This window comes from Myiozetetes cayanensis, unplaced genomic scaffold (genome assembly GCF_022539395.1).
Source record: "Myiozetetes cayanensis isolate MyiCay16 unplaced genomic scaffold, myiCay2020 scf23, whole genome shotgun sequence".
NCBI classification, from domain to species: Eukaryota; Metazoa; Chordata; class Aves; order Passeriformes; family Tyrannidae; genus Myiozetetes; species Myiozetetes cayanensis.
This window is the reverse complement of record NW_026087445.1, coordinates 6,543,707-6,560,289: the sequence shown is the minus strand read 5'-3', so window position 1 is coordinate 6,560,289 and position 16,583 is coordinate 6,543,707. Positions and strand designations below refer to the sequence as shown.

The 16,583-nt window shown below is 52.0% G+C and overlaps 1 protein-coding gene across 4 annotated transcripts in view; it reads right to left on the bottom strand.

The window, feature by feature from the left end:
* Window positions 1-4,174: 4,174 nt before the first annotated feature.
* The window catches only part of NTNG2 (netrin G2), a 48,140-nt gene continuing 35,731 nt past the window's right edge, over window positions 4,175-16,583 (bottom strand). For 3 of the 4 annotated variants that reach the window (XM_050319712.1, XM_050319713.1, XM_050319714.1), the window contains exons 6-8: window positions 6,396-6,563; window positions 5,620-5,754; window positions 4,175-5,321 (exon numbers count right to left, since the gene is read on the bottom strand). In XM_050319712.1, coding sequence (XP_050175669.1) covers window positions 5,098-5,321; window positions 5,620-5,754; window positions 6,396-6,563 — 527 coding nt within the window. In that variant the 3' untranslated portion in view covers window positions 4,175-5,097. Of the gene's footprint in view, window positions 5,322-5,619; window positions 5,755-6,395; window positions 6,564-7,806; window positions 7,882-11,518; window positions 11,543-16,583 lie in introns of all 4 variants that reach the window. The other variant, XM_050319716.1, reaches the window with a different exon arrangement.

Below are 16,583 nucleotides of genomic sequence, written 5' to 3'. Positions count from 1 at the left end.
GTGTGTGTTTTTATTTTTTTAATTATTCTTTGTACACAAAATAGGCTTTCCAGTAAAGGTGGATATAATGGTGGTTATTCCTTTTTCCTTTAAGGTTTGCTGTGGTTGTTTTTCAAGTCATCACTGCCTGTCAGGGCACTGTGAGAGCAAAGCAGGTGTGTGCAGTGATGACATGCAGTGATGACACCCAGCAGGCACTGCTCTCTGGGAAGTGTCCCTTCCCTCTGTGTCCCTGTGCATGCCGTGGGTGCTGCCTTACCAGCTGTCCATGGGGCACCAGAGGGAAACCAGCAGTTTTTGCAGGAGCATTTTCCACTTGGGAAGTGCAGGAGGGAGGTTTTGGAGGGGCCTGAGCGGTGCTGAGAGCTGATGGTGCCCCTGGAGTTGTGAGTGACAATCCCAGACTCCTGGGAGGACATGAGGCATTGGCCTCTCCTTCCTCCCAGTCTCTCCATTCCCACTTCCACTGCTGGGAGTACTGGTGGGATAACGATTTTTTTCCTGTGCTGTCTCCTAGAGCAGCTGAGTGCAGTAGTTAATTAGCAATTGGTCTAATGAATGGTGGCACAGGAGCTGGGAGAGGGATGTGCAGGCTGGAAAGGCACTTCCCCTCTTCCCTGTGCTAGCCCATGGAATGGGAATAGCCCCCACCCCTGCTGCTGTGGTGTGGGGAAGCACAGAGCTTCCAGGGCAAGGCAGAACTTGTAGTGACCAAACTTACTGATTGGGGCTAAACAACCTTCTCAGTCAGCATCTGAAAGACAACGTGGAACACCAATGATTTCAGAGCTGATTTGGGGTTTTGACAGCTGCTGAAGCGTGTGGTGAGATGCTGGGGTTCACTTTTGGGTGGGGAAGGGAGAAGTTGGGAGCATCCAACAGTTGGAGCTGGGCTGTTCATTCACAGCCCTGTGGCTGGAGCGATGCTGTGGGCAAGGAGAACCACTGTCCTAAAAATGCAGGACATCCCCTCCCTTCTGCATGAATAAATGATGGATGAAATGACTGCTGTATTGTAAATGGAATTTATAATGTTAATGATATAATACAGTCTCCTGGCACAACGGGTCCATTCCCAAGCAATATAAAAGGTCTCCTTTCTTGTCTTTTTAAGCTGCTTGGAAAGGAGCCCGATGCCTTATTCTTTAGTGCAAATAAATGTGAGCTAAGCAGCCCTGGACATCCAATATCCCTGACACGGGCCCTCCTCACCATATGTCTGCTCTGGCCTCGGCTAATTTGCCACCAGCTCCCAGGAAAAGCATGATGGAAGTGAAGGTGGCTTGAGAGCACATCACATCTGTTCTTGGGAAAATGGAGAAAGCCTTTATTTTACAGCCCAACAGGCTGCACTGGTGGAGCTGTTCGGTGTCGTCACTGATTTCACTGTTGCAGGAAGCAAGAACTGCCTTTGCCACAGAGAAATCCCATCAGTTCCCCCCCCCCCATTTTAATTGGTGAGACCATTAATTTTATTCCCACTGAAGTGTTGGTTTTCTTCTCCAGCCTCCGCAGGGCTCCTGTAGGGGTCACTCCTGCAGATGAGATGAGATGAGATGTCTGCTCCCTCATCTTTGAAAACCCAAATAACATACCTGGGAAGTGCCAATGGAATTCTCCACACACACACACCTCTCCCACACCCCCCCTCCTTCCATCTCCAGCTCCCAGGGACTCTTGGTTTAACATTTTACATCGGGCAGGTTTTTGTTGCCTTGGGGCTTTTGGTTATTTGGATTTGCTGGTACTCTAAATAGTTAAAATCAGGGTAGAAATTTGAGGTAAACAAGAAAAATCAAGAGCTCTACTTGTGCTGTTTGGAGAGGTCACTTTTTTGCAGGCAGAAGTGTAATTTAAAAACTTTTTCAAGGGAATCAAATGCTGGTGACAGGATGCACATGGAGCCTCTTGAAAGAGTGCAAGAGGCTTTTCTCAGAAAGAGAAGTACCTTCTGGTTAACCTTTCCCCAAGTAAAGCATCAAGCTCATTGGAAAACTTCTCCCATTTGGAAGCATTAGGTGATGTACAAACGTTTCTATCTTAAAGAAGATGAACTTTGGGATCTGTGGGTACTTGCTGTGATGGTTTCTCTGTGTTATTTCAATAATGCTCAGTTCTCTTTGTGCAGACACCCCTGTGCTAACAGATGTCTGCAGTTAATGGATCTTCAGTGCTGAAGCTTTCAGAAGCTTCAAATTATTTTCTTAAATGCCAAATGTAAGTTTTCCTGTGAGAGGTTTTCTGTCTTGCAGTGGTTTTGTGTTATGTGATTTCAAGTTCTACAGCACGTTGGGACAGGTAAAATTCTGTCCTAGTGTCCCACACACAGGGCTGGCTTTGGCTGAGCTGCACTGCAGGCAGAGCCATGGGAGGGACATCCAAAACTGCCTCCTGTTCACGGCCTTTAGGCCATTTGATTTCTTCTGTGAGGTGGAACGTGTCATGTTTGCTCTTTGCAGTCGCTGTTTCAGAGGGTTTGGCTTCTGCATGACTGGGAAGAGCCCAGGGATGGTGCCCACGGCGTGGAGGGTGGGCTGGTGGTTTTGTTCCCCAGCAGTTTTCAGGTGTCCCGTGGCACAGCTGCAGGAGGGTTTGTGCTGCAGCCACCTTCTGCTTCTGCTGGGAGTTACAGAACCATCCACTGGGCTTTGGTGACAAAGCAGGGCCAGGGCTGAATCTCACTGGTATTCAGGGCTCACAGGGAGGTGGCACCATCTCTGGAGCTCAGTTAGGAAGCCAAGGATGCTTTATCTTACAAATGTCTAGCTGAAGATGCCCCTGCTCAGTGCAGGGAAGTTGAACCTGATGACATTTAAAAGGTCCCTTCCCACTCGAGCTATTCTATGATTCTAAAACCCCAGAGCCAAACAGCCAACACCCAATCAACCAAGAGAAAATGCCCAAACCTCAAAAGGTCTAGTGCAGGGGTCTATTGCCTCCAGCAGTCTTTGTTCCTGGGCTGTTCTGAGCTTTGTTGTGCCCTTCTGAGGTTATTTTCTACAGGAATTCGGTGCTGCTGCTTGGCACGTTCCTGCTTGCATTGCAATAAAGGTGAATCTGCTGGGAGCAGAGCTTGTCTGGGATATGGCTTTATGAAACAGTAAATTTTCTGATGCTTAATCTAATATTCTAGAGAAAAACACCAGTACAGGGAAAGGAGAGTGTTTCTTCACCTTCCAGAAGTGCCATCAGAGATCTTGATCTCGTTACAGCCTTTTCTCTGCTATTACTTGTAAGAACAGTAACATATGAGGATTTAAATCTGTGGCAGCCAGAAAGAAAGAGCAAGTGTTGATACCAAGAGAATGTTACAGACAGGGAGGCACTGCTGGGGCCAGCCCACCTCCTCCAGGATCAAATCTCAGCAGGGTGAGTTTAACCCCTCTTTCATTTTACAGTGGATTAACTAAGCCCCGTGTCCTGCCCCCATGATTTCAGTGATGCTCCAAATGTGCACCCAGATTTGTGTTGCTCTTTGAAGTGACAATATCTATCCTGCAACCTGGAGATGCCAGTGGAGGCTGAAGCCTGGACTGTTTGGAGCTCCTTGGGCTGGCTCAGGGACCATCCTGGAGTTGGGATGGGGACCAAGGGCTGCTCATCTGTCAAGGAAATCCAAATCTTTGGATACGACAACACCAAAGCTCTTGTGTTTGTGACATTCTCACTGTTCTGACTGAGTTACATCATTTCTTGTCTCTGGTTTCTCCTGCCTTTGCTTGTGTGCTTGGTTGCAAATGCCTCCTCAGACAGGGGCATGTTTGTGAGCCTTAAATAAGTTATCTACTCCCTATGAGCTCTATACTGAAATTCTAGGCTGATACTCAAAATAAAGAGCATTGTCATCAAAAGGTGCATCATGGCACCAGCTGGAGGCAGGGGGAGCTGGAATGGGACTGGGACAACTGAGGTCCACCTGGAGAAGCATCCCTGGACTAGCCAGCCTTCCCCTGCCACAGGCTCATTTGGAAATGGCCTTTCCACACAGGACCAGTTGCTTAATGCATCACTCAGGCTTTGTTCATCATCTACAGTTAGTAATCTAACCTAGGTTCAGCAAAGTAATTAGGAGAAATAATTAACAGCTCTCAGTGATGAGGCAACCTCTCTCTCCCTCCCCTCTCCCTCACCATGTGGTGCACCTTGGTAGTGACTCAGAAAACACAAGAGGACATTATGAATCAAAAAAATAAGTCTTTACCTGTAATTAACTGTGCACACAAAAAGGAAAACGTGGTGATCAAGCAGCCATTAATAGTTGCTTTACTGGAGGAGAATACACCAGAATCAAATGCTCATGGCAAAATGTCCCTTTAAGTTGTGGTTCTGTTATAACATTTAATCCAAACAAAAATAAGTCTCTACCAAAAAAAAGTATTTGAACTGTACACTATTCGGACATGTGTGGATAAGACACTGCACTCCTCACGTACCTCGTGGCCTCGTGGCCCTCCATAAGTGCAAGGAAACAAACCCCAGCAATGAAAATACAAAATCAATGCAGCAACTAGAGTTGTAGGCAACAGTATGTGCGTGGCCAGGCCAGGCCGATGGTGGGATGTGGGACTATCAGCAGGGATGGACCAGAGTCCCCCCCTTCCCTCCCTCCCCTTCCCCTGCCTGTTGTGCTGTGGGGCTCTGGAGTCATCATGACAGGCTCTTTCGAAACAGGACACTAAGAGGAAGGGGAAAAAAATAAAAAGAACACCCCAGCCTATACCAAAGTAAAGAAAGTAAGAATAAAAAAAATCTCCCTTGGATCGCGGCACTATTTCAGCAGGGCCCTGGCCCCAGCTTGGCCCTGCGTGGGGCAGGCAAGGAGAGTCCCTGTGCTGAGGGCAGGACGTGCCCACGTCCCTGGCACGGGCTGTGCAGTCCCCACACTCCACAGCCGGCTCTGGGCTGGGCCACCCCGGCTGGGCAGGAGCCGGCCCGGGGTTCTCTGCGGGTACCCCTGCTGGGAGAGCGGGCCCAAAGTTGTGCAAGTCCTGGCGCGGAGGAAGGCGGAGGAGACGGCGGGGAGAGCCACCCCGTTAACCTCGGGCTCCCCAGGTCCCTCGGGCGACGTGCCTGGGCTGGGCCCCCTCCCCTGCGGGGTCAGAGGTCCCCCCAGGCGCGCAGCTGCAGGGCCAGCACCCCCAGGGCCACGGTGCCGAGGCTGCCGCCCGCGCCGGGGGCACCGTCACAGTCCTTCTTGTCCACTTCACACCTGGACTGCTGGCACAGCACCCCCTTGAAGCCCACGGGGCAGATGCAGCGCTGGTTCTGGTAGCAGGTGCCGCCGTTCTGGCAGAGCAGGAGCTCGTCGTCGCAGACGTTGGCTACGGGGCGAGAGGGAGGGGTGGAGGGAAGGGTGTGGGTGTTGAACCCCTTGATTGCAGCACAAACTAGAAGCTTTTGGCTCCTAGGGGTTCAGTTATCCAACCCACAGCACTTCCAAGGCCAGAGGAACACAGTGGGAGGTGCAAACTGCACAGACAAAGCCACTGAGTCGTTTTGGAGTTGGGAGGAATGGCTGGAATCTGCTCACCCTCCACCCCGAGCATCACAGTGCTGAAGATCCCCCTCATTTTTGGGCCCATCCACACATCCCCGTGCCTCTCCAGCCCCGGTACTCACGGAAGCAGCCCTGTCTCCAGTAGTAGTTGGGCAGGCAGTCGTCGCACTTGGGCCCCGTGGCGCCTTCCCTGCATTCACAGTAGCCGGTCTCGTTGCAGCGGTCGTGCATGGAGCCGATCTGGTTGCAGTTACATTCTGGCCAGAGACATTCTGGTCAGAGCCTGCCCTGCCCGGGGCCTCTCTGCATGCCCATGCCCTGAGGGAGGCGTTGGGGACTTTGGAAAAGCCCAACAATGTGCTACAGGAGGGACATCATAGACCAGGGAAGGACACAGTGGCCTGAGACACCCTGATGGTGCAAACAGCCATGGGTGCAAAGGCCACCCTTCTTTGGAGCTGAGCCCCTCCTGGCTCAGCAATGCATCTGAAACTGTTTTACAGCCCTGTTTTACAGGCCCTGGCACAGGTTGCCCAAAGCAGCTGTGGTTGCCCCATCCCTGGAAGTGTCCAAGGCCACGTTGGACAGGGCTTGGAGCAACCTGGGCCAGTGGAAGGTGTCCCTGCCCACGGCAGTGGGTTGTAATGAGATGATCTTTAAGGCAGATCCCTTCCAACCCAAACCATTCTGTGATTCTATTATATTATCTGGGGCTTGTTTTCAGGGAAGAGCTTCCTTGGGAAGCTGCAGAGACCGTAATAACCACCATCCTGGTGGAGCACGCAGGTGGGCACAGCATCCTCCAGAGAGGGGCTGAACTGAAGCCCACCCCGCAGAGTGAGGACCCAGATGAGCCACCCCACAGCCCGGCGGCCCTGCCCGGGGCTGGCACACTCACCTATGCACACATTCTCGTCGTCCAGCTCGGCCGAGCTGTTGCGGTAGAAGCCCAGGCGGCAGTGCTGGCAGTGCTGCCCCCGCGTGTTGTGCTTGCAGCTCACGCAGGTCACCACGTTCAGAAAGTCGATGTAGCTGCAGCGGTTGGAGTGCCCGTAGCATTCACAGTCTGCGGAGAGGATGAGAGACCTGGGGGCTGGGCTGGGCACTCCCTCCCTCCCTCCGGGCGGAGGAGAGGAGCCACAGAACCTTGTTAATGAGCAGAGCTGGGTTTGGCTCTGGGGAGGTGGCAGAGCCCTGGTGAAGGCTCTGCCTCGCTGGGCACAGAGGGGGCTGGCAGAGGGTGCTCAAGTGGAGCTGAAGGTGCTGTGTGTCCAGGTAAAACCTTGCTGTCTCTGGCGTTTTCCCCTCTGTGTCCCTTCTCAGCACACCCCTGGTATTTCCCAAGCCAATGCTGCTTGTGAAGGGTGATGACTCTCAGGTTAAATGTTTAAAATGAGTCTGTACAAGGCAGCATGGCTTGTGTGGGGTCCTTCAAAAGCTGGTGGACGGGTGTGTGAAGGTTTGAGCCAGGGCTGCCTGGCACAGCACAACCTGACGGCTGCTGGGGGGTGGGAGGTGCCACCGTCACTTGGCCAAGCACTGCTCCTGTCCCCAGGGCTGACCTCTCTCTGCTGTGGGCATGTGTTAGAACACAACCAGCCAGGCTGAATTTGGAGCCAGAGGAATTGGATGATGTGGTTCTTGTGTTTGATTTTGATTACCATGACTTGGGACGGTGACAACCTTGCAGTGTCAGATCCAGGTGCTGGATCTTACTGGGAGTTTAAAAGGATAATGCAGGAGGAAAGGAGGTGAATTAGTTCCTTTATGGCCCAGTTGTCCTGATCAGGAGGTTCCCAGACAGCATGGGCAGGGAATAATGTGGGCAGAAATGGTGTCATCCAGGTCTGAGCTTCCCCAGCCTTTGGAGAGGAGGAGGAGGAAGGCTCAGAGCTGGGGCTTTGTTCCAGGCAAGTAACATTAAACATTCAAAGATGACAGGGGTGGGATGGAAGGGTGTGGGTTGCCATGCACATGCAACTGGAGAAGGAGAGTTGTCTCAGTGAAATGATGACCAGGGAAGATGGAGCAGGGCAGAGGTTTCCCCGTGGTTCACAGCTGCCTGAGGAGGAGCTGAGAGTCTGTTGTAATCTTAACCTGCTGTGAAACAGCTTCTGCCTCGTCAACCAATATGCAAAGAATTTCAGCTCAAATTATTGTGCCTGCAATTCCTAAGCGTTGTTTCAGTCTGGGGATGCAGCTGACTTGGATAGCCAGACCCTCCCCATCCTCTCCATGTCTGAGCCTCTTGGACCACATCACCTGAGTGAAGACAAGAAGCCCTGGAGCACCACCCTCCCTCCTCTTACCTCTGTAGGATTCAATAGGAGCCACTGGGCCAGCGTTTGGTTTGAGCCGGATGAGTTTTGAGCTCTTTGAGGACGCTTAAGAGAAATCAAGAGACACGCCTTTTTCTCACTGCTTAACACCACCCTGCCACGAGCAGCTCTGCCACGAGAACAATGCCAAGCCAGGAACACCCCCTCTGGCAGCTCTGGCATCTCATTTCTGCACCAGGAGCTGCGAGCTGCTAAATTCCTCCTCTTCTCCTCCCCTCCTCGAAGTTTGGGGCATGAAAAACTCCACGCACGGCGCTATTGCAGAGCTGGGAGGAGCTACTCACACATCCCCCCCTCCCGCCTTTAGGCACGTTCGGTGATGTGGATTTGGGTTGTTTGGGATAAGGATCTACAAGTCTAAACAGCTTGAAAACAACATCTACTTGGTTGGGTGGCGGTCACGCCAACTGGCACCCAAAAAGCAGCGAGGAGGAAAAGTGCTACGGAGCTGGGGTCTGGCAGGGGGATGCCACGGGGTCCCGCAGAGCAGGTGCTGCTCCAGCCTGGCCCGTCCCCAGCAGCACGTACCTGTTTTTTTGCCGTGCTTCTTGCCTGCAGAGTGTGCTGTGCGCCCTGGTTTGCTCTTCGGAGCCGCTGCGCCAGAGGATGAAACACTCCTGAGTGCTGTGGAGGGGAAGGGGCTCCCGGGGCCAGCCCAGTGTGGCTAAACTGGGATGTTTCCTCGGGGTGAGGGGCTGCCCCAGCTGGGATGGTGCTCCCTGCGGGCTGTGCTGCCAGCCAGACCCCGTCCCACACAGAATGATCCAGCACTGGGGGTAAAGGCCATCGAGCTGGTGGGGTTTGATTGGTGCTTGGGGGGGTTTTGTGCTTTGGTGACCCCAGTGAGGGGCAAGGTGGAGCAGCACTGAGGTGTTTGGGAACAGGTCCTGCTGTTTATTTGTGGAACATGAGCCCTTGCAAGCGCTGTGGGGCTCAAGGAGGCACTGGGTGGGCACTGCCAGCTACAACCACCTGTGTCAGTCACGTCCTGACAGCAACAGCCCTCAGTGATAAGGGGGCCATGGCTGTGGCTGTTGGGAGCAGGGTGATCTGCTAACAAGGCTTGTCCTTGATGGGCCAGAGCAGCCCATCAGCCCAATTAACCTCGCCCAGTTGACTTTGGCCATGGCTTAAAAACCCTTCCCAAAGCAGCCCATGGGCTCTCCCAGCCCCACACGTCTCCAAAAAGACCTCTGTGGGGCTGGATAAGCAGCAGAATGAGCTGAGATGGACCCTCCAAGAAGGAGACTGGATTATTTGATGGTCATGCTGAGGACAGGTGGGTTGTCCTGGCCCATGGCACTGAGGGGGAAACCTGCCCTGTCCTGACCCTGGGGGTGGGCATGGCCTTACCTCGCATGTTCTTGGGAGGGTCTGGGGGCTTCAGCTTGCGTCCAAGTGCTGCTGTGTTTGGTGGGTCACCACAGGTGGCATCAGAGAGAACATCAGATTTAACACAGATCCCCCCTTGTTTGCTTACAAAGGTGGCAAAGGGACACTGGAAGCTCTAGGCAGGTCTCTGGGGTGGGTGGGCAGAGCCGTAGCTGGTTGAGGATGTGCTGAAGCAGGAACGAGAGACAAAGTCTCCTGAAAAGTAGCATTTATAAATGTGAAGAGAGACAGGAAAAGTGTTCCTAAGGGGAGGGCGTGGGAGCTGCTGGGTGACTGAGTGTTGACATGTGGTCTTTACATTGCCCAGGCACGGAGAGAAGCCAAATCTGCAGACCACTGTCAGGACTCAGCACAGACTGACAGCACCATCCGGCCCTGATGGCTGTGGTGTGGCCCTATCACTTGTTGCTGCACCAAGTGCAGCTTTGTGTCTCTGTGAGACCAGAGACAGGCCCAGGGTGCTGTGTTCTGCTCTGGAAGGGATGCCACTGTCTACAGCTGGAGCAGCTACAGGATCTTGGGTGGGGAATGGGAGCTGAGCACCAGCAGGCAGCTACTGAAGTGTGTGCTGGTGGGAACCCTGAGGAGGAGAAGCTTCAGCCTCAACAGCCAGTGTGAAACCTCCCAAGGTTCCCACCAGGAGCAGCTCACCTTAGGCAGTCACTCAGGAGAACAAGAAGGCATCTACGCTCTAGACAACACAGGCTTATCCATTTACAGAGTGATTCTGCTCTACAAACAGACTCCGGTCTCAGGAGATGACAGGATTTCCATGATCCTCTCCGTTCACCCCAGCAGCAAGCTGTGAACAATCCCTTCTACCACTTACCATCCTCATCTTTCATGTACACGGCTAAACCCCGAGGCTCAATGCAGCCTCACCAGAGTGCCAGCTGCGTGCAGGGCACACACAAAACCCCGAGCTCTTTCCCAGGTGGAGGAGGAGGAGAGAGGCATGGAAAGCAGAGGCTCAGAGCTGGAAACTACAGCGTTCTCAGAGCACCAGGAGCTGGTTCTCACTGGCAGGACCCAGCTCAGCCACTGAGTGGCTCTCACTTTCTCACCTTCTGCTCCTGGGCCAGCCTGGGCCGGGGGAGAGCCCACCTGCAGCGGGGCAGCCGCCGACAAGTCCGTGTAGTCTTGGAGTGATCAGAGGGGAAAGTTGTGTTACTGGGTGTGCTGGGAGAGCTGGTGTCCCACAGGCAGCCCTGGAGAACCCCGATGGGGAGCCAGAGCCCCAAAACAAACCGCCCCAACCCTGTGCCATGCGGGTTCTTGCACCCGCTTGATGCCAGCGCTGCTGCTGGCACAGGGTGGTCAACATGTCCTCAGGCTCTGGAGGGGCTGGGGAGCCCTTGGATTGGGAAGGGCAGGATGGCAGCGTGTGTTGAGCTGCCCGTTCTCAGCCCAGCTCAACACACAGGGGTTTGCTCATGTGTTTTTATCAGCACCTGCTCTGCACCCCTTGGAAATAACAGGGCTGAAACAGCACAGGTGGCTTGGGATGGAGGCACCAAATCCTGGTTCTTAATCCCAACTTCCAGCCCTTCCTTCAGGCTCTGCCCTTCTCTCAGAAAATACCAATTTGCAGGGAAATTAAAACCAGCATTAAATTTATAGCTCACTTGTTTGATTTCCCTGCAAACCCTCACCCCCACTGGCTCCATCCCCCTCCCCAGCTCCTCAGTATTGGTAACAATCTTCAGGTTTGCTAGAAAACAAACCAAGGACTAAAAAATTTAAAAAGCCATATTATTAATTTCAAGCTCCAGTTGGGTAACATAAGGAGGAGGAGGAAAAAAAAATTTAAAAAAAAAAAATCTCTTGATCCTTGCCAAGTTTCAAAGGACAAACCCGAGTAGGAGAGAAATGTGATTTCCCAGCCTTGTCAAGGGGATGATAAACAATACAAAATGAAAAAGTAAAAAAAAAATAATAATTTTTTTAATGACGAGCTGTAAGAGAAGGTGATAGACACTGTCCTTTTCAGCTGGAAAGTGGAAACCAATTGATATTAATATGGTGTTAAAGAGAATATGAAAAAAGCCCGGTGCAAATTGGCAAGGGTTTAATTAGAGTCACAATAAAAAACAGCCCTGGAGGCATTTTGCTTTTTAGTCATTCACATACACCTCCACTCAATCACATTTACAGAGCCAGGAAAATTATTAATGCTCATTATCCTGAGAACCTTTCCCTTGCAGCTCAGGGCCATCATGGGCAGTTTTATATTTTGGGAGGGGGGAGAGACACGTTTTGCCCCCAGACCCAGTTGGTACAAATGGGAAACGATGGGCAGCTCTGATGGAAATTGCTGCTCTTGGTGGGTTTCTTGAACCAAGAAGTCACACTGCACAGCAAAAACCACTGGGGCAAACAGTGCTGGGGTAGTGGGGGACCCTGAAAAAGTCCTGCTCAAAACATAAACAGGGGTCCCCTTTCTGCAGGCCCGACACAAAGCCAGGCTGTCAGGAGCTCGTAACCACCAAGCAGGGCTCAGGTTGGCTGTGTTTTTCCCAGAGGTGAACTGGCACTGCTGAAACTGCCACAAACCAGAGTGGGGGGGAGAAAAAAAAGCTTTTTTTTTTTTTTTTTTTTTTTTGAACGCGGGAAAAACGTAACAAACGGCAAGGAAGAACCTGACAGACTTCGAGGAAGGTTTTGAAATAACAGAACTGCAGAAGGCAAAGGAGAATAGCACTTAATTCATCCTCCTTAGGGGAACTCTGCCATTTCCCTTTCTTCTACCCATTTTGGCAGCCTCGAGCTGCCTTCAGACCACAGGCCTTGCCCATGAGCTCATTCTTCTCTCCCCTCTTAACCCACAACAGGCGACAAAAGCAAACACAATCCTCCAAACACGACCACAGCTCCACCTTGACCACGGAAAACACCACGAGCAGCCAAAGGAAGCAGATGTCTAGCAGATCCTTGCAACCCAGAGACAACCCAAATCTAATCTACTCCTCTAAGCCTACGTGCAGCGTTGCTTTCTGCCTTGCTGCTACCCACCAGCGTGCGGAGGCACCAAGGAGAAGGGGAAAAACACGTCGGGCTGGCTTTAAATACCTGGTTTTTTCTGTGTTTCTGTCACGGGCACAGAGGCAGCAAACTCAGAGGCTGGTCTGATGACGCTTGCTTATGGTGGGAAGAAGAAATTCAGAGGGCAGAAGACAGCGTGTCAGTTGGAGGGTGGAGCGGCGCAGGGACGGGGCAGGGCTCTGATGGGACTTTTTTAAATGCCTGGCTGACTGAGGTGGCTTTAAAGCAAAGAGGGATTTGAACACTTCTGAAACTCAGAAGGGAGGTAAAAACAGGGTGTCTCACTTTGGGATTCTGACCCTGCTCGGGGTTATTTTGTCTCCTGCAAACGTGTGTCCCACCAGGAGCTCGAGGGGTCACCTCTTTCACAGGGTGTTTCCCTTGAGGTCCAGGTGAGTTAGATCTGCACCCTGTGGGGATGTCGTGGTGTTTAAAGAAATAACTTATGCTTTGCAGGGAGGAGGAGGAACGTTCTGGCCAAAAGCAGATCTGGCCAAGACCAGAACTAAGCTGGGCCTTGATTCCCTATTGCTGGTCAAAGGCACAGGTGGACCTTTGTCATCAGACTCATCATGCTGCCCAGGTAAGAGCAGGTCCCTGAGCTGCTGGGTGGCCCTGGCTGCCTTCTTATATGGAGCAGCCCCTCCAGGGACTGTCACCACTCTTTGGTGGGGCCTGGCTCTGCAGAAGCACAGATGGGGATCTGGATGGGGGCAGGAGCTCAGAGCTCAGGCCTGGCCATATCCAGGCAGGGATCTGTCAGCCAGGCTGCAATCTATTAATTTTCTCCCTTGCCCTCAGTCAGTGAAAGCATGAGGAAAACATTTTTTCTGGCCAGGAAGCAGGTTTGGGATAAGGAATAAACCCCAAGGTGCATGATGTCTCTCAGGTCCCTCAGAGAAGTTTGGTAGGAGAGATTTTCCCCCACCACCCCCAGCCCCACAGATGCGTCCTGCCCACTCCAGATGCACGACACGAGGCAGAGCACTGCAAGTCAGGCACAAGAGAGGCACTAAGCACATCACCCACATGTACACAGCTAAAAAATAGCCCTAAAACGTCGCTACAGGAGAGCATGGATAAAAACCAAACGACCCCAAGCATTTGGTGTGGATGGGGATGTGATCACTGCCCCTGCTGGGACCGTGGTGATGTGTGAGCTCCGGGCAGGGGTGGTGGATGAACCTCCTCCTGCACGTGTACAGCGTGGATCTGGATGAGGAACACTTCTTAACAGAGCTGGGACTTACACTTTTTTCCCAGGGTCACTCCCAACTCCATGGAAGTTGGTCCCTAAGCCCTCAGCTTCCTGATTAACTCCCCAGGCAGGGTACTTCCATGAATATATCTACATTTGCATAAACATGCAATCAAGTTTCCTCATCCCTTTGACTGGCTTCTGGCAGCTCCCCCAGACAGACTGTTACTAACATACTGTGGGTGTAAAACGTCCTCCTGGGAAATATCAGGCCCTGAAAGCATGGCAAGGGGAGGAATGCGTGTCTAATTCCCCCATGAGAAGCTTAAAAAAAACGTCCTGCTGTTAAGTTTTATCTGCTCATTTCCAAAAGACAGGCGAAAACGCCGTCGTCTCCTTGTTCACGGGGAGGGGAGGGAAGGAGGAACCCCCAAGGAAAAGGACAAAAGTTTTCCTCCACGGGGTGATTTTGGAAATTAGGAAAGGATGTTTCTGGCACGTGTGTGACTTCCAGCCCCACACGCTCCCTGGCTGCTTGTACAGCAGCTGCCTGGGGAATGTTGGCAGGAGGTCAGGGATGGAGCAGGATGTGGTGCAGTTCCTCTCTCTTTCCAGAGAGATGTGTGGTTTAACTTTATCATGGGACTGGAAAATCTTCCTTGCCTTCCTGCCCTGCCTCGTGGTGGAGCTGTAAGAGAGCCCTGCCAGCCCTGTGCAGGACAGCACTGCCAAGTCCAAGGGATGGATTTTGAAAACCTTCTGTTTTTAAAAAAAAACAACAAAGTTGAGTTAAAACAGTGAAAATCAATGGTTCCCCAGCATCCAGTCCCAGCTTCACTTCTGGCTGCCCTGATGGTAACAGAGTGACAGCTGGTGAGGTGGGATGGCACCCCACGGGGTGGTTGTCTCTTGGCTTTGAGGTGGACCTGCCGTGGCTGTCCCTGCTTACAGGGACCATAAACCTTGCTCCTGGCTCATGTTAGACAGGAGCTGAACACAGACAACAGCAAACCAGAGCTGCCTGGAGGCTGGGAGACGTGAAATGAGTCAGGGTGATTTTTATCCATGTCTCTTTATCATCCTACAGAGCAGATATCCAGGGCCACCGACGCGGCAGCCCCATGGGAAGCAGCTAAAAAGAGAGGAGCTGGGAAGAGTCCCGGCCTCCAGGTGAGGCAGCGAGCGTGGCACCCACCTGGCTGGGTGGTGGTGGCTGGTAGGGGCGTGGTGGTGGTGGCAGTGGTGGTGGTGGTGGTGGTTGAGGTGGTGGTGGTGGTGGTGGTGGTGGGCGTTGTTGTGGTGGTCGTTTTTGCGGTGGTGGTTTTTGGGGTGTTTACCCGCTGCGGTCGCTCATACGCTGACAAGCAAAGAGAAGAGGTGGGAGGCACTTACTGGGGGGAATGGAGGGTTTCCTTGCCAGCCTGCAACCCCCACGAGGCTGCTGCTGGGCTGAAGTGGTGACTGGTTTCTCAGCACGGTCACAACTGGGGCACCGAGGGGATTAAGGCGACGGCAGCTCGATGACGGCGGACACAGCGAGCACATGAGAGTGTGTGTGTGTGTGCAGGGGCTGGAGGCTGTGGCTGTATCAGCTTACTCTCCTGGTGCAGATATTGGCTTAAATACTTACAGCTCTATCATAAACTAATTGCCAATTAGGCTGAAAAGGGGAAATGAAGGCATGTGTGGGCAGGGATGGGGTGAGGAGCAGGCGGGACGAACTCCCAGCCCAAGCTGTGATTCCGCTGCCCAGTGTCCACGTGCCTGGCTGTGCTCCTTACACAGCACCATTCCCTCCTGACAGCCCCAAACTGCTCAGCACCATCAAAACCAACCAGGATCACTGGCACCTGCTCATTTCCACTGGCACCCTTCAAATTAAAGGATGGCTCAGGGTCGGGGAGCCCCCACAGAGCCAGGAAGGAGGAGCCCTGGGTATGGAGCCACAACAACCTGAACTGAAATAACACCCAAACACAAATTCCTACTTAACTTACACCTGCTGCCCTCCTGTCCTTGTTTGTCCCACTGCTTCATGCAGATTATCGTGCTTAATTTCATAATAGCCCTGAGCTAGTTTAAATACTTAATTTAGGTCACTTCTAGTCTCCTGTGTGGGCTAAATAATCTCTCCTTAACTGGCCTTGGACACAAATCCCTCCTGTCCACCTCCTGAACGTCGCTCCCAGCACCCCCAAAGCTTCTCCCCAGCAGAAAATTCTGGTGGGAAACGTTTTCCAGTGAAACAAAGGTAGGGCTGAGGATGCCAAGCTTTGTTAAGAGGGGATAAAAAGAGTTATCAAAATGGTTTTGACCAGGAAGGTGAAGAACATTTTGGACTGTTAAAACATTTATTTTTTTCTAATTCTAAATTACTGAAGGGAGACTTTTAATTTTCATTTGAAAATTTTAAGCATTTAACTGCTTAAAATCTAAATATGGTTCATTTACCCAGAAAACCTGTCCTCCACTTGTCAATTAGGTGCATTTTTCTTAATTGCATTTGCATTTCTCTGAAACTCTTTCTCCTCCAATTCTTCCCGCTTGCCTGCAAACCAAAGAATTCATTATTCATTCAGCTCTCTGATTTGTTTCTTCTGGAGGGGAATTCTGAGCCACAGAATTCAAACCCGGGCTTCTGCTTACCCAAAACTCCAGGCTCTTTGATATCAAACTACCTCCAGCTTTGTTAAATAAGGAGTCCTCTCAGCCCATCAATCTTGCAGCCGAAATCCCCACTGAGCTCTGCTGCCTTCGCTGCCGACACTTCATGGACATGTGTTCATGCACATACACGTGCACATGCAGATGCACACACGCTCTACATGTTATTTTATTGATAGCCCAAGGTGACCCAGACTGGATTCTATGCCGAATAATTCACACCCAGCTCCTTCTCAGAGCAGAATCCTGCAATCCTGGGGGGTTGGGGCTGGGGTGGGGGGGGGAGTTCACAGCAAGCGCTGGTGATTTTGAAGAGTCTTTTTTTATTTCCTTTCCTGCTGCCATACTAACGAACCTCATGGGGGGAAACCATGCCAGAGGAAGAGGCAAAATGAGGCTGCTGAAGTCAAAGGAGGAAAATGTAAGACTCATTCGACAAGACAGAAAATGA